At 47.8% G+C, this 14713-nt stretch overlaps 1 protein-coding gene across 3 annotated transcripts in view; it reads left to right on the top strand.

Moving 5' to 3' along the window:
- The window catches only part of LOC147097597 (cAMP-dependent protein kinase catalytic subunit alpha-like), a 263178-nt gene that overhangs the window by 169384 nt on the left and 79081 nt on the right, over positions 1-14713 (top strand). For all 3 annotated transcript variants that reach the window (XM_085971564.1, XM_085971563.1, XM_085971565.1), the window contains exon 2: positions 8317-8378. In XM_085971564.1, coding sequence (XP_085827690.1) covers positions 8317-8378 — 62 coding nt within the window. The remainder of the gene's footprint in view (positions 1-8316; positions 8379-14713) is intronic.

Here is a 14713-nt window from a genome sequence, read left to right as displayed (position 1 = left end):
AAATCGGCCTTCCCCCAATTTAGAACCCTTATTTCCGGGCCGTCTTTGTCTTTTTCCATGACCACCTTAAATCTCACCGAATTGTGGTCACTATCGCCAAAATGCTCTCCTACAGACACTTCCACCACTTGCCCGGCTACATTCCCCAGAATTAGGTCCAGTACCGCCCCCTCTCTTGTGGGACTTTCTACATGTTGGCTCAAAAAGCTTTCCTGGATGCACTTTAAGAATTTTGCACCCTCCAAGCCTTTCACACTCTGACTATCCCAATTTATATTGGGGAAGTTGAAATCCCCCACTATTATTACCCTATTATTTTCACACTTTTCTGAGATTTGCCTGCATATCTGTTCCTCTATCTCCCCCTGACTGTTTGGGGGCCTATAGTACACTCCCAGCAAAGTGCTTGCCCCCTTTTTGTTTTTAAGTTCTACCCATATGGCCTCATTAGAGGAACCCGCTAGTATATCATCCCTCCGTACAGCAGTAATAGACTCCTTAATTAATATTGCAACACCCCCTCCCCTTTTACACCCCCCTCTGTCTCGCCTGAAGATTCTATACCCCGGAATATTCAGCTGCCAGTCCTGGCCCTCCCTCAACCATGTCTCCGTGATAGCAACAATATCGTACTCCCATGTGCTCAACAACAACTTCAGTTCATCCACCTTATTTGCAAGACTCCTTGCATTAAAATAAATGCCTTCCAGCCCTGCCATATTCCCTTTTGCCTTCACATCTTTGCTCTGCCGTCCCTGCTGACTTGTTTTTTCCTCCCTATTTGGCTGTACATCACCCCCTACTATAGCTCCACTCTGTATCCCATCCCCCTGCCGAGTTAGTTTAAACCCTCCCCAGCAGTGCTAGCAAACCTCCCCGCAAGGATATTGGTTCCCCTCTGGTTCAGGTGTAAACCGTCCGACTTGTACAAGTCCCACCTGCCCCAGAAGCAGTCCCAGTGATCCAGGAAACTAAAGCCCTCCCTCCTGCACCATCCCTTTAGCCACGCATTCATCTGTTCTATTCTCCTATTCCTATACTCACTAGCACGTGGCACCGGGAGTAATCCAGAGATTACACCCTTTGAGGTCCTGCTCCTTAACCTTGCCCCTAGCTCCCTAAATTCTTGCTGCAGGACCTCATCCCTCTTCTTACCTATGTCGTTGGTACCAATGTGGACCACGACCTCTGGCTGTTCACCCTCCCCCTCCAGAATGCCCTGCAGCCGCTCAGTGACATCCTTGACCCTGGCACCAGGGAGGCAACAAACCATCCTGGATTCACGTCTACGGCCACAGAAACGCCTATCTGTTCCCCTTACTATAGAATCCCCTACCACTATTGCTCTCTCACTCTTTTCCCTCCCCTCCTGGGCAGCAGGAGCGCCCCCAGTGCCAGGAAGCTGGCTGCTGCTGCCTCCCCCTGGTGAGTCATCCCCCCCAACAGTATCCAAAATGGTATACCTGTTTGAGAGGGGAATGGTCACAGGGGTTTTCTGCACTACCTGCCTACTTCTATTGCTCCGCCTGATGGTCACCCCTTTCCTTTCTTCCTGTGTAGCCCTTCCCTGCGGTGTGACCAACTCACTAAACGTGCTATCCACGACTTTCTCAGACTCGTGAATGCTCCACAACCCATCCACCCGCAGCTCCAGCTCCTCAATGCGGTCTGCTAATAGCTGCAGATGGATGCATTTCCTGCACACGTAGTCACCAGGGGCAGTGCCCCTGAATTCCCACATAGAGCAGGCGGAACACATCACGGGGCTGGGCTCTCCTGGCATGACTTACCCCTTAATTAATTTAAATTAATTTACTATCACCAATTAAAGATATCTCTAAGGCGCTTGTATAGTCTACCAACAGTACCTGCTACACCAGAAAAGACCCCGGTAACTATAAACTACAGAGTTAGAGTTTAAAAAAGAGAAATACTCACCAACCAATCACCTACCTGCTCCCTGGTGACGTCACACTCTGATTTCTTTTTACCTCCCTCCTCTGCTGTATCGGCACACATCTGTTTGTACCCTCGCAGCACCCTCACTCTCTGATTTGAAGGACCTCCTTCATGGGGTATTCAGTTTTCTTGGCTCCAGTATTGTGACTGAAGATGTCTTTCTGTGAAGGAGAATGGGAGTCGGTGTGTCACAGACTGATTGCCCCCAAGTGTAAGCTCACTCTTCATCCCGTAGGAGCCCTGTGAATTTTTGAACCACTTGCTTTTCCCTGTAAACACATGATTCGCCTATTTAATGAACTCGGTGCTGCTTGGAATCAGTGTGGTGGCTGATTTCCCAGGTTTGTGTTAATTCCCAAGTGGGTGGTGTGAGATCTGTAGAGTTTTAATGTCTCCTGTCGCTGTGTGCTGGGAACTGTTTATCGAGTCAAAGCTTTTGGATGGATTTCAGTTGAAACGTTCTAATTTTAGATGCTCAATGACCTCTCTAGTGATTTGCTGTGGTTGTCACTGTGATCCCCGCTGCTTTACTGAATAAACACTGCACACTACTCAAAAGTGGCTGCTACGTGGGGGCCTCATGCAGGAAAGGAAAGAAACCATTCTTTTCTCATTTTTTGCCTGCATATTCAATGTTACTTATCACAGAATCACAGAAACCCCACAGTGCAGATAGAGGCCATTTCGGCCCATCAAGCCTGCACCGACACATATCCCACCCGATCACCGTAACCCCTACACCAACACATATCCCACCCTATCTCCGTAACCCCACGTATTTAATCCCCCTAACACTAAGGGTCAATTTATCATAGCCAATCAACCTAACCCGCACATCTTTGGACTGTGGGAGGAAACCGGAGCACCCGGAGGAAACCCACGCAAACACTGGGAGAATGTGCAAACTCCACACAGACAGTCACCCGAGGCCGGATTCGAACCCGGGTCCCTGGTGCTGTGAGGCAACAGTGCTAACCACTATGCCGCACAGCTGTGCACCAGTAACTGTGTGTGCGTAAGGGGGCTGGGGGTGGATTACTTGTGCATCTCTGTGTACGTGTGATGCACAGGGACGTTTTCTAATTTGCAGGTGCTATATAAATGAAGATCGTTCTGTTTTCTCAATTTGACTTGTGTGAGGGACAGTGATGAAGAAAGTGTTTCCCATTTTTCCTCTTCTGTTGGGTGATAACTGAATAACGCTGATAAGAGAGGATATTGAAAAAAGTTTACATTAACTGCATTACTGGGCTGCAGTTCAATGTCTGAGCACTGGCGTCTCCCACAGTTTCGGGTGCTGAGAGTTTCTGAGTTTTACGGTGCTTGTTCAGCTCGAATGAAAACGCTTGTGGTGGCAGGAAGTGTCAGTCGGGATTATCAGTGGCGAATGCTGCTGGATGTTGTGAGCCTATATTTAAAAGTGATGTGATTACTTTCCTGATGTCACAGTTTGCTCCCTCTGGCCCTGAAAATGTAAATGTTTGACACTTCATGTGCCAGGGGAGCTTTTAACATCTAACCAAACCACAGGAACAGGGAGTTGGGTTCTCAGCTCGGCTTCTGACAATGCCGCACTCCCTCACTGCTGCACCAAAGTGGCAGCCTAGATTATGTACTCCATTTCTGGAGTGGGACTTGAACCAACAACCTTCTGATTGGGAAACAAGAGTGTTACCTGTGTCAGCTGTGGCTCAGTGGGTAGCACGCTCGCCTCTGAGTCAGAAGGTTGTGGGTTCAAGTCTCACGCCAGGGACTTGAGCATAAAAATCTAGGCTGACACTCCCAGTGCAGTGCTGAGGGAGCGCTGCACTGTCAGAGGTGCCGTCTTTCGGATGCGACGTTAAACCGAGGCCCCGTCTGCTCTCTCAGGTGGGCGTAAAAGATCCCACGGCACTATTTTGAAGAAGAACAGGGGAGTTATCCCTGATGTCCTGGCCAATATTTATCCCTCACTCAACATCACTAAAAAACATTGCTGCTTGTGGGAGCTTGTTGTGCGCAAATTGGTTGCCGCGTTTCCCACATTACAACAGCGACTACACTCCAAAAGTAATTCATTGGCTGTAAATGCTTTGGGACGACCGGTGGTTGTGAAAGGTGCTATAGAAATGCAAGTCTCTCTTTACCAGCTGAGCTAATGTAACACTTGGCTAGGAACAATAGTTGCTGGAAGGCTTTACATGGAGGCTGGGTATGAGAACGTTTGCTGATATAGCCATGGTTGGGTTGCAGAGGCAGTCAACTGGTACTGATACTTCACACTTTCACCTGGAGGCTGGGGTATGAGAACGTTTGCTCATATAGCCATGGTTGGGTTGCAGAGGCAGTCAGCTGGTACTGATACTTCACACTTTCCCCTGGAGGCTGGGGTATGAGAACGTTTGCTCACATAGCCATGGTTGGGTTGCAGAGGCAGTCAGCTGGTACTGATACTTCACACTTTCACCTGGAGGATGGGGTATGAGAACGTTTGCTGATATAGCCATGGTTGGGTTGCAGAGGCAGTCAGCTGGTACTGATACTTCATACTTTCACCTGGAGGATGGGGTATGAGAACGTTTGCTCATATAGCCATGGTTGGGTTGCAGAGGCAGTCAGCTGGTACTGAAACTTCACACTTTCCCCTGGAGGCTGGGGTATGAGAACGTTTGCTGATATAGCCATGGTTGGGTTGCAGAGACAGTCAGCTGGTACTGATACTTCACACTTTCGCCTGGAGGCTGGGGTATGATGCGTGTCCATATTGTGGTTAAGGGGATGGTAGCAATACTCTTCATTGTGAGTTGTATTGCTCACCGTGCTGCTTTTGCAATGCTCCTGGTGACTGCTGTCTGTCTAGCAGAGACTCAAAACGACACTTGTCAGTTGACTAATGACTGGCGATTGTCCTCCGTGCCGGGGGAATTAAGGTAAGCATGGTCATTTTGAGTTTGATGTGCCTCCACCTCATGATGGGAGACTGAACCAAGTCACACCCCTCCTGTGGCAGACTCGGCCATTCAATACCTGACTCCTTGGGCCTCCCGGGCACTACTGATGATTGGCTACCCAGCCTGTAAGCCTGGGCTTCTTCCTACTGTGTTCCAAATAACTCTGCAAGCCAGTGCCATAACGAGTAGGGTGGTCCTGGCTCGACAAGCAGCGGGAAGCTCGCTAGTGCAACGTGCTTATAGGCTGTGGTAATATTAGCATACCCACGCGCACAACCTCCCAGGTGATTCAAGTGTGCCCCTACCAGGAGAGAATGGGCACTCCGTATCATGCCAACAGAAACTCTATACCTGTGTGGCTTTCACAGCACATTAGTTCGGAAACTCTTGAACATGGGGATGAGTCTCCACCTGTGTCAACCGGCTGACTAAAGAGAATCATGTGTGAGCCTATACATTGGGTGTTGGTAGACTATTCGACCGTGAAGCATCACTGTCGAGCCTAATCACATCCCCGTGCCATGTGTGCACACTTTCTAGGGTAGCATTCATGACCGAGAACTCTGGCTTATTTTCTTTACCTTTGTCAGAAGCAAGTTGAAAATTGTTGTCGCAGTAGCTCTGTCAATCTAACTTAGGGGGTGATTTTGCCAGCCCTGGGGAGGCGGGACTGCTGGGAAAATGGCAGAATTTGGGGGCGGGTGCCCAACCCACCTCCATGCCATCTTCCTTGGAGGCGGGTAGCCGTCTCCTTGGAGGCGGGAAGGGATTAAAACCTATTAACTGCCTGTTAACAGGCAGAAAATAGGATTATCCCCTTTTTGCCCTCAAGTGCGGGCTTCCCGAAGGCTCTGAAACCCGCCAGCTCAGCGAGGCGAGTACTGGGTCTGTGGGGGTCGGGGGGGGTGCAAAAGTGTGGTGTGAAGGTAAGTGATGGGTGCAAGAGTGTAGAGGTGAGTATCTGAGGTAAGTGCAAAGTGTTTTGAAAAGTGTACTTTCTTTGTTTCTTCCTGCAGGCTTCAGTCGGTTTGTATGCAGAGAGTCTCAGATCTCCGTGTTGCAGATGAGAGATGGCCGTTGCATTCTCAGATGCAACAACCATCTCAATTCTGTAAAACGAAGCAGTTTGGTGAGGTCTTGAATGCAAGAACTCATCAAACTGCAGAGAATGTCAGAGTTTGACAGCTTCACAGAGCTGTCAAACGATGACAATTCATCTGTCAAAGTTTTTGACAGATGAAACATCATACGTTGACGTTCTCTGCAACCAGCTTTCCCTTAATTGGCCTGCTAAACCCGCTGGGCGGGCTTAACAAGGTCAATCAAGGGAAAATAGCGTGGGTTGGCCACAAATCGATGGAGGTGGGACATCGGCCCACCAAGCAGCAGTCCCACCTCCAACATGCCCCTTTAATAAAATCGCCCCCTAAGATTAGATAACTCATCGCAGACCACCACTTTTCTGATCTAGGTACTCGCTTAACTATCTGAGCCATCAGGGAAGCTCTGCATTAAAAAAAAATATACAATCAACAATACCTTCAAAAAATTTCTTCATAAAAGTTGTAGCTGAAAGCTTGATTCTCCTACTGAAAACAGTGGCGGATATAATACTGTTCTCATGGGCCTTCTCATTCCAGTGCTGCTGTATTCTCCTTGTGCCAACTACTCGTTGTCTTTAGGTGTGTTGTAGATTGATGCCAGAGGATGTCTTAATGCTCCCTTCCAACTTCGAGACTTTTAATATTACAACCTTCCTATTGTTTTTTGCATGATGCAACAATTTACTAACCTTGCTAAGCAAACATGAATGTTTGTAGCGCTGTATGTAACCAGCAGAATCCATAACATCACCAACTGAACATCAGTAAACCACTATGATCTGAAGGGAGCTGTGTGGACTGTATAGGAAGTTAGTCGTCCTGCTATTCATGCTAGTCCCAGTTCTGTATACATCGATTTAACATTTATTTGTCTTTAAAACAGGTTATCTGGTCATTTATCTCATTGCTGTTTGTGGGACCTTGCTGTGTGCAAATTGGCTGCCATGTTTCCCTACATTACGACAGTGACTACCCTTTTTTTTATATAAAGTACTTAATTGGCTGTAAAGCTCTTTGCGATGTCCTGAGGCCATGAAAGACCCTATATAAATGCAAGTTCTTTTCATTCTTTGTGACATAGTGATGACCCAAAGCTCCCCTGTGCTAAACGACAATCGGCTACAATTTGAGTCAGCCATTCGGCCCCTCGAGCCTGCTCCGCCATTCAATAAGATCACAGCTGATCTTCTACCTCAACTCCACGTTCCTGCACTATCCCCATAGCCCTTGATTCCCTCAATATACAAAGATGAATAAAAATAAATAAAAATATGCAAAGATGAGCTCTTGAATCTAGCAAATTGCTTTAAATACCGTGGTGCTTTTATAGGGGATATTTGACAAGCAGGCGTGAATGCGCTGGGTTGGAGGTTTAATTGGAGTGCCAGTGCCTCCAGGTGCACTGGGTTCGAGCTTCAATTGGAGTGTGTGTCCAAGTGCACTAGGTTAGATGTTCAGTTGCTGTCTGATGCAATGGTTGAATTAGATTCAGATTGACATCGGTGCATCGGATGTTGAATGTTTTTGTCAGTAATGAGCACAGTTGTGTGTTGCTAACCGCTATTTCCAGAAGTCAAGCTCTCAGGGCAGGGTTCTGTGCCTTTTGTGGCATTCCTTCTGTGTGAAGAGTTCTGGGAGTGTATTAAATCCTTCTTGTAGAAGCAAATATGAAGTATTTATGCGACTTCCAAAGCGAAACGGTTTTCAAGTTAATCAAGTCTCGTGTTGCCCTGCCTGAGATGACTGGTTAATCAGTGTTGCCTTCCCTCTGACTGTTTGTGAGCTGCAGTTCACGATGTGGTGCAGTGATAGCAGCCTGCTCTGAATACAGAATGTGACTGTGGTTTTCCAGTGGAATTGATGAGAGTACTCTGCCAATCTCCAGGTTCACACACTCCTCTGTGTAACTGAATGTGTTCCAGCATGGCACAAAGAACAGGCGGGGTGATTTCAAATTCAAAACTGTTGCTTTAATTCACTGGTACAGCACACATTAGAAATTGTAATTATTACTCAGTCACACCAACGCACTGAAGCATCACCATAATCTAACACTTTGTTGGTCTCTGTAACTATGACAATCTTGGCTTAACAGCAAAGCGATCTGCATTCTGTTGTTCTGTGTCATTCTTCTTGGCCCGAGCCACATCCGTGACATTAACGACCGAGACTGTTTGTCAATTCCAAAATGCAACATCCAGCCAACCCTCATTCTGATTTATTGGAATCTGCACTTAAGTTGTCGGTCCTGAAGGCCAGGAGCTTTGTGAACCGTGACAGTTGTCCAAACGTCATTGTAATATATTTATTTTCTTTTATTGCAGTGAAAGATTTCTTAGCGAAAGCGAAAGAGGAGTTCTTAGAGAAATGGGAGTCCCCAACACAGGTAGGTCACAGATGTCCTTCAAGAGAGCCCGATATAGGTAGGTCACACACTTGCAATAATCCAGCCATTCATTGGTGCACAATAATCAAATTAAATTGGATTGATATGTTTTCTGTTGCGATGCAGCAGAGAGTAAGGGAATAGTGGCAGTATTTACTGGCTGTATTTGGCATCAAATCTTCCTCTGACAGCTTATTGGCCTGTGCTGTTATTCTGTGGGAACTATTACCACACCCCCCCCTCCCCCCGACAGAATTTAGAAGAATCTCACCATAGAATCTGTGTAGCCCAGAAAGGCAGCAACATTGTTGTGCAATTTGTACGATTGAAAGTCTCAGCCTGGAAATTCCTGGCACCCTGCTCTGCTGCCAAAAGTGTGCCCGGGCGGGACTTCCGTCCACCTGTTGAGCCAGGCTGATTACCCCATGCCAGGGACAGAGCATTTGCATAATAGGGGAGGGCACCACCCCATTAATGCCGCTACAGTACTAGGGCGCCTGCCCTGCAGGGCACGGGGATCTTGGAGTGGTACCATGCCACTCCGTCAGGGGGACACAGCCCAATCTGGCCTAAGTGCTCAAAAGGAAAACAAATTGAAGCGCTTGCTACCCCCTGGTTATTGTGCTGCTCTCGCAATGGCAGTCGATTTCTCCGAGATCGATTGACGTTAGGATATGGCAGTGGCCGCCCATTTATAACTGTTAAAGGAAAGTGTTGTGTATGTACCTTTAAGAGAATAACTGGTCTCAGACTGCAGTACCGGCAGTGACCACCCCTGTATAAAAGGCGCTAGTAAGCCTCTAGTTTCAGTTTCCCGATTGACTCCTTTCAGTAAAGACTTGTTTTGTTCAACTCCTGCTGTCCGTGTCTCAATCATACACGGACATAATACTGGCGACGAGCAGATACGAACTTACCTACAGTCTGCACCACCTCCTGGGATCCATTCCTGAAGCGAAGTGAGCAGAGGTCGAGGCCAGAAGGAAGAAAGAAGCAGTAGAAACGGGCGTCGACCGTGGGCATCCGCCCCTGAGTTAGCGGAGTTGAAGATTGCTGGAGAAGCTGTCGAAAGCGGGGCCTGGTTCCTGTCGACGGTGCTTCAGCTAATCGGGCTAGTGGCAGGTAGTGCACTGATCCTTCCTGGGCTGCGGCAGTCACGAACTCGAGCGGGTGGCTTGCAACGGGGCCGAGCAGCGTTGTCGGGAAGAGGAGAGAGAGAGGGTGGAGCACAAAGGGCGCGGCCGGTGCTACGAAGCCGGGCTGCGTACAGACCCGAGAAGAGGGAGGCAAGAGTCCCACAGGGTTTTTCCACGACGGGAAAAAATTTAAAAAAAAGAAATATTAAACGCGCAGGTAACCGCGAGGAGCTGCAGGTTACAACGGAAACCGCGGAAAGCAGCGCTAGCAACAGCGGGGAAGAAGGCAAAGCGCGGGAGGCGCCATTTTGTTAAATCGGGGAAGAAGGCAAAGCGCGGGAGGCGCCATTTTAGATTTGCAAGATGCCGAAGACTGGCTGTATCACTGCCTTTGATAATACAATAGAGGACTGGACCACGTATGTGGAAAGAGTCGAGGTATATTGCAAGGCAAACGAAATAGCTGATGAGAAAAAGGCATCGGTATTGCTAAACTTAATGGGCGCTAGAACGTACGGCCTATTGCGGGACCTGATTACTCCAGCCAAACCGAAGGTGAAGAGTTTTAACGAAATTGTTGCTGTCCTACAGGAACACCTAAACCCTGCACCGCTGCTGATAGCAGAAAGATTTAAATTCCACAGGAGAACTCAGCATAAAGATGAGAGCAATGCTGAGTACCTTACGGAACTACGCAAGCTATCAAAGCACTGCCAGTTCGGAGCAGGACTGGCAGATACCCTACGGGACAAATTTGTCTGTGGACTCCTGAGTGAAGGAACCCAGAAGAAGTTACTCTCAGAGAAAGAGCTGACGCTAGATAAGGCTTTCAGCGTGGCAGTATCGTACGAAGCAGCAGCCAGGGGAGCTGCGGAAATGCAACAAAAGCCACAGGAATACGGCACCCACGAAATGACACGGGGATTTGCAAAATGTTATCGCTGCGGCAGAACTAACCATGACCAGAAGGACTGCTGGTCCAAGGACAAAATATGCAGGCAATGCGGAAAGATGGGACACACTGCACGAGTTTGCAGGTCTGGGAAGAAGACCAGCGACAACAAAAAGGCTACTAAGGAACCATACAAGAAAGTACAAAAGATGACGGACAGTAGTTCCGAAGACCAGATGAGCGATAGTGAATCCGGGAACAAGAGACTAAGCTGTCTCAAACTTCACAATGTAATCGCAAAAGAGGATCACCGAACCATTTGGGTCACCCTTACGATAGCAGGGTCCCAAGTTAAAATGGAATTGGATACAGGATCAGCGCTAACCGTCATGAATCGACGAGACTACGAGCGGCTATTCTCACACATACCCTTGAGAGAGACATCCATCGTCTTGACGACGTATACGGGGCAAAAAGTATACCCCAGAGGAAAAATAAGGGTGCCTGTCGAATACAACGGCAAGAAAATACGGAAATTGTATCTCTACATACTGCAAAATGGTGGACCACCGTTATTGGGACGTGAATGGATCAGGAAGATAAGCTTAGATTGGCACTCCATTCATGCAATGACGGTGGATGGTAAAAAAGATGAAGACGTCACTCCTGGACGATTGTCAACAATCTTAGCTAACGCCAAAGAGGTATTTCAACAAGAACTGGGCACTCTTAAAGGCGTAACTGCCTCGATAAAAATAGAAGAGAATGCAATTCCCAAGTTTTTCAAAGCAAGACCGGTACCATATGCAATTCGCCCAGCTGTTGAGGCAGAGCTGGAGAATCTGGAGAAGGCAGGCGTGTTGTCTAAGGTCGACTGGAGCGAGTGGGCGACACCCATCGTTCCTGTCATGAAGAAAACGTTAAGCAATAAGTCTGAGGAGCCAAGGAAGGTTCGCATCTGTGGGGATTTCAAGGTGACGGTGAACCCAGTCCTTCACACAGTACAATATCCTCTTCCAAGGATAGAAGACATCTTCGCCTCACTATCTGGAGGGAAGCGTTTTACAAAAATTGACCTAGCACAAGCATATTTGCAGATGGAGGTTGAAGAATCCTCTTGGAAGTATCTCACGATAAATACTCACAAAGGTCTTTACCAGTATCATCGATTGGTATTTGGAGTAGCATCGGCTCCAGCGATATGGCAAAGAGCGATGGAACAAGTCCTGCAAGGGATTCCGGGGACTCAGTGTTACTTGGACGACATCCTTGTGACAGGTGAAGATGACAGTAAACACTTTGACAACCTAGAACAGGTGCTCACTAGACTATGGGAACATGGGCTACAAGCCAACCGCCCCAAGTGCGAGTTTTTTAAGAAACAGATATTGTATTGTGGCCACGTGATTGATGAAGAGGGGTTACATAAGTCCCCTGACAAAATTGAAGCGGTTGTTAAGGCCCCAGCGCCTGAAAATGTGTCGCAACTGAGGTCATTCCTCGGATTGGTGAATTACTACCATAAGTTTTTGCCGAATTTGTCGACAATTCTGCACCCACTGAACGCCCTACTACGAACGGGAGTAGCATGGAAATGGAGCAATGACTGTAAGCGGGCCTTTCAGAAGAGTAAGGACTTAATCACTTCAAAAGAAGTATTGGCTCACTACAACCCAGCACTGCCGATCAGACTGGCGTGTGATGCGTGTCCCTACGGCATTGGGGCGGTACTGTCACATAAATTCCTTGATGGTTTAGAGAGGCCGATAGCTTTTGCGTCACGCTCGTTAACTTCTGCCGAGCGTAACTACGCCCAGATTGACAGAGAGGCCCTCGGCCTAGTGTGGGGGGTGAAGAAGTTCAATCACTACCTGCACGGTCAAAAATTTGCTCTACTAACCGATCGTCAACCTCTTGTCTCCATTTTCAACCCTCAGAAGGGCGTACCGATAATGACAGCGCAACGGCTGCAGAGGTGGTCCCTTTTCCTAGGGGCACACCAATATGACATCGAGTACAAAGGAACTAAACAGCATGGGAATGCTGATGGATTGTCGCGCCTACCGTTGCCGACGGTGGAAGAAGACCTTGCAGTGGATCCAATGGAGTTATTCCACTCGACCATAGTCGAATGTCTCCCTGTGACGAATGCAAACATAGAAAAGGAAACACGGAATGACCCGACACTATCACGGGTCTGATTTAACGGTGAAGGGATGGCCAGCACATGGCGAACCACTGCTGCCAGCATTCTCGCCGAGAAGAGAACAGCTGTCAGTGTGCAGAGGAACCTTGATGTGTGGATCCAGAGTAGTAATTCCACCTAAGTTGACGGATAGAGTGCTCAATGAGCTTCATGAGGGTCATCTGGATGGGGTAAAAATGAAGAACTTAGCCAGAGCGTTTGTGTGGTGGCCGGGAATCGATAGAGAAATCGAAGAGATGACCAAGAGCTGTGCAGGATGCCAGAAGGTCCAAAACGCCCCACCACAAGCTCCTCTACATCCATGGGAGTGGCCCTCATCTCCATGGCAAAGGGTGCACATTGATTTTGCTGGTCCCTTCATGGACTCGATGTTTTTAATTGCGGTGGATGCACATTCAAAGTGGCCAGAGGTAATAAAAATGTCCTCAACCACCACAGAAAAAACTATCACAGTCTTACGAACCATATTCGCCAGGAATGGACTGCCTGAACAGATTTGCTCTGACAATGGACCACAGTTTGTGTCTGAAGAGTTCCGGAAGTTCTTAAAGAACAATGGTGTTAAGCATTACACATCTGCCCCATATCATCCAGCCACTAATGGATTGGCCGAGAGGTTTGTTCAAACATTCAAGAAGGCTATCAAGGCAATGTGTAATGAAGATATACCCCTACAACACAAGGTGGACAACTTCTTGTTTGCCTACCGGAATGCGACACATGCGGTTACCAACCAAACTCCAGCCATGATGTTCTTCAATCGAAGACTACGATGCCGCTTGGATTTGGTTAAGCCAAACGTCCGAAGAGATGTGGAGAACAGGCAGTTTCAGAATATGAATGAAAGGCCGACCAGGAGTTTTAAGATAGGTCAACCAGTTTTGGCCCGGGACTACCGCACTGAGAAATGGCAGCCAGGAACGATTTGTACACGGCAAGGACCTCTCATGTATACCGTGGACGTTGGAGAGAGCATTGTAAGACGCCATGCTGACCAGATTCTAGAGTCACTGGAAAACGTCAACTCCACACCACGATCTGATACACCTGGCAATGAAATCGACGGAGCAATTGCAGCTACCGCAGAATCGGTGATATTGGAAGCAGATGAACCAAACAACGACATTGATCCCGACTCAACCTTGCCAGAAGAACCTGATACCCCAAAGAGGCGTTATCCAGACAGAATCAGGAAGCCTCCTCAAAGACTGAACTTATAATTGCTTAAACTCAACCAATGTATCTAGCAACCGTAATTGTGATTGTAATTAGTTATCATTTAGTTGTTAAATGAATGTTATGTACTGTTTATCTAAAAGGGGAGGAATTGTTGTGTATGTACCTTTAAGAGAATAACTGGTCTCAGACTGCAGTACCGGCAGTGACCACCCCTGTATAAAAGGCGCTAGTAAGCCTCTGTAGTTTCTGTTTCCCGATTGACTCCTTTCAGTAAAGACTTGTTTTGTTCAACTCCTGCTGTCCGTGTCTCAATCATACACGGACATAATAGAAAGGAAAAGACTTGCATTTATATTGACCTTTCATGACCTCCAGACAGTGCAGTCACTGTTGTAATGTAGGGAAACGCAGCAGCCAGTTTGCGCACAGCAATGATTTACATGACCAGATTAATTTTTTTAGTGATGTTGGTTGATGGATAACTATTGGCCAGGACACCGGGGAGCTCCCCTACACTTCGAATATTGCTTTGGGATCTTTTACGTCCACCTGAGAGGGCAGATGGGGCCTCTGTCTAACGTCTCATCAAAAGCCAGCACCTCCGACAGTGCAGTACTGTACTGCACCGTCTCTGATGTGGGGCTTGAACCCACGACCTTCTGACTCGGGCGAGAGTGCTTCCACTGAGCCAAGGCTGACTGAGGAAGTAGTGCTGCTTCACGCGAGCTCTATTGATCTGTTGGTCATACACTAAGCAAAACTGACAGGATTTCCTGGGGGGTTCGACATCCCATCAGTCCCAACCCCTATTGTGATAAAAGAAGCATGGCCCACCCATTGGAATTTTGGAAACTAAGCAGAATGGGGCACAAACTTGTTCCGCCCTGAATTCCTCCCCCTCCTACCCAGATTAAACCACTTC

Source organism: Somniosus microcephalus, chromosome 31 (genome assembly GCF_052327205.1).
Source record: "Somniosus microcephalus isolate GS21.2 chromosome 31, FLI_Smic_1.0, whole genome shotgun sequence".
In the NCBI taxonomy this organism is placed as follows: Eukaryota; Metazoa; Chordata; class Chondrichthyes; order Squaliformes; family Somniosidae; genus Somniosus; species Somniosus microcephalus.
Note: the sequence above shows the minus strand (reverse complement) of the source record. Positions and strands in the feature narration are given on the sequence as shown.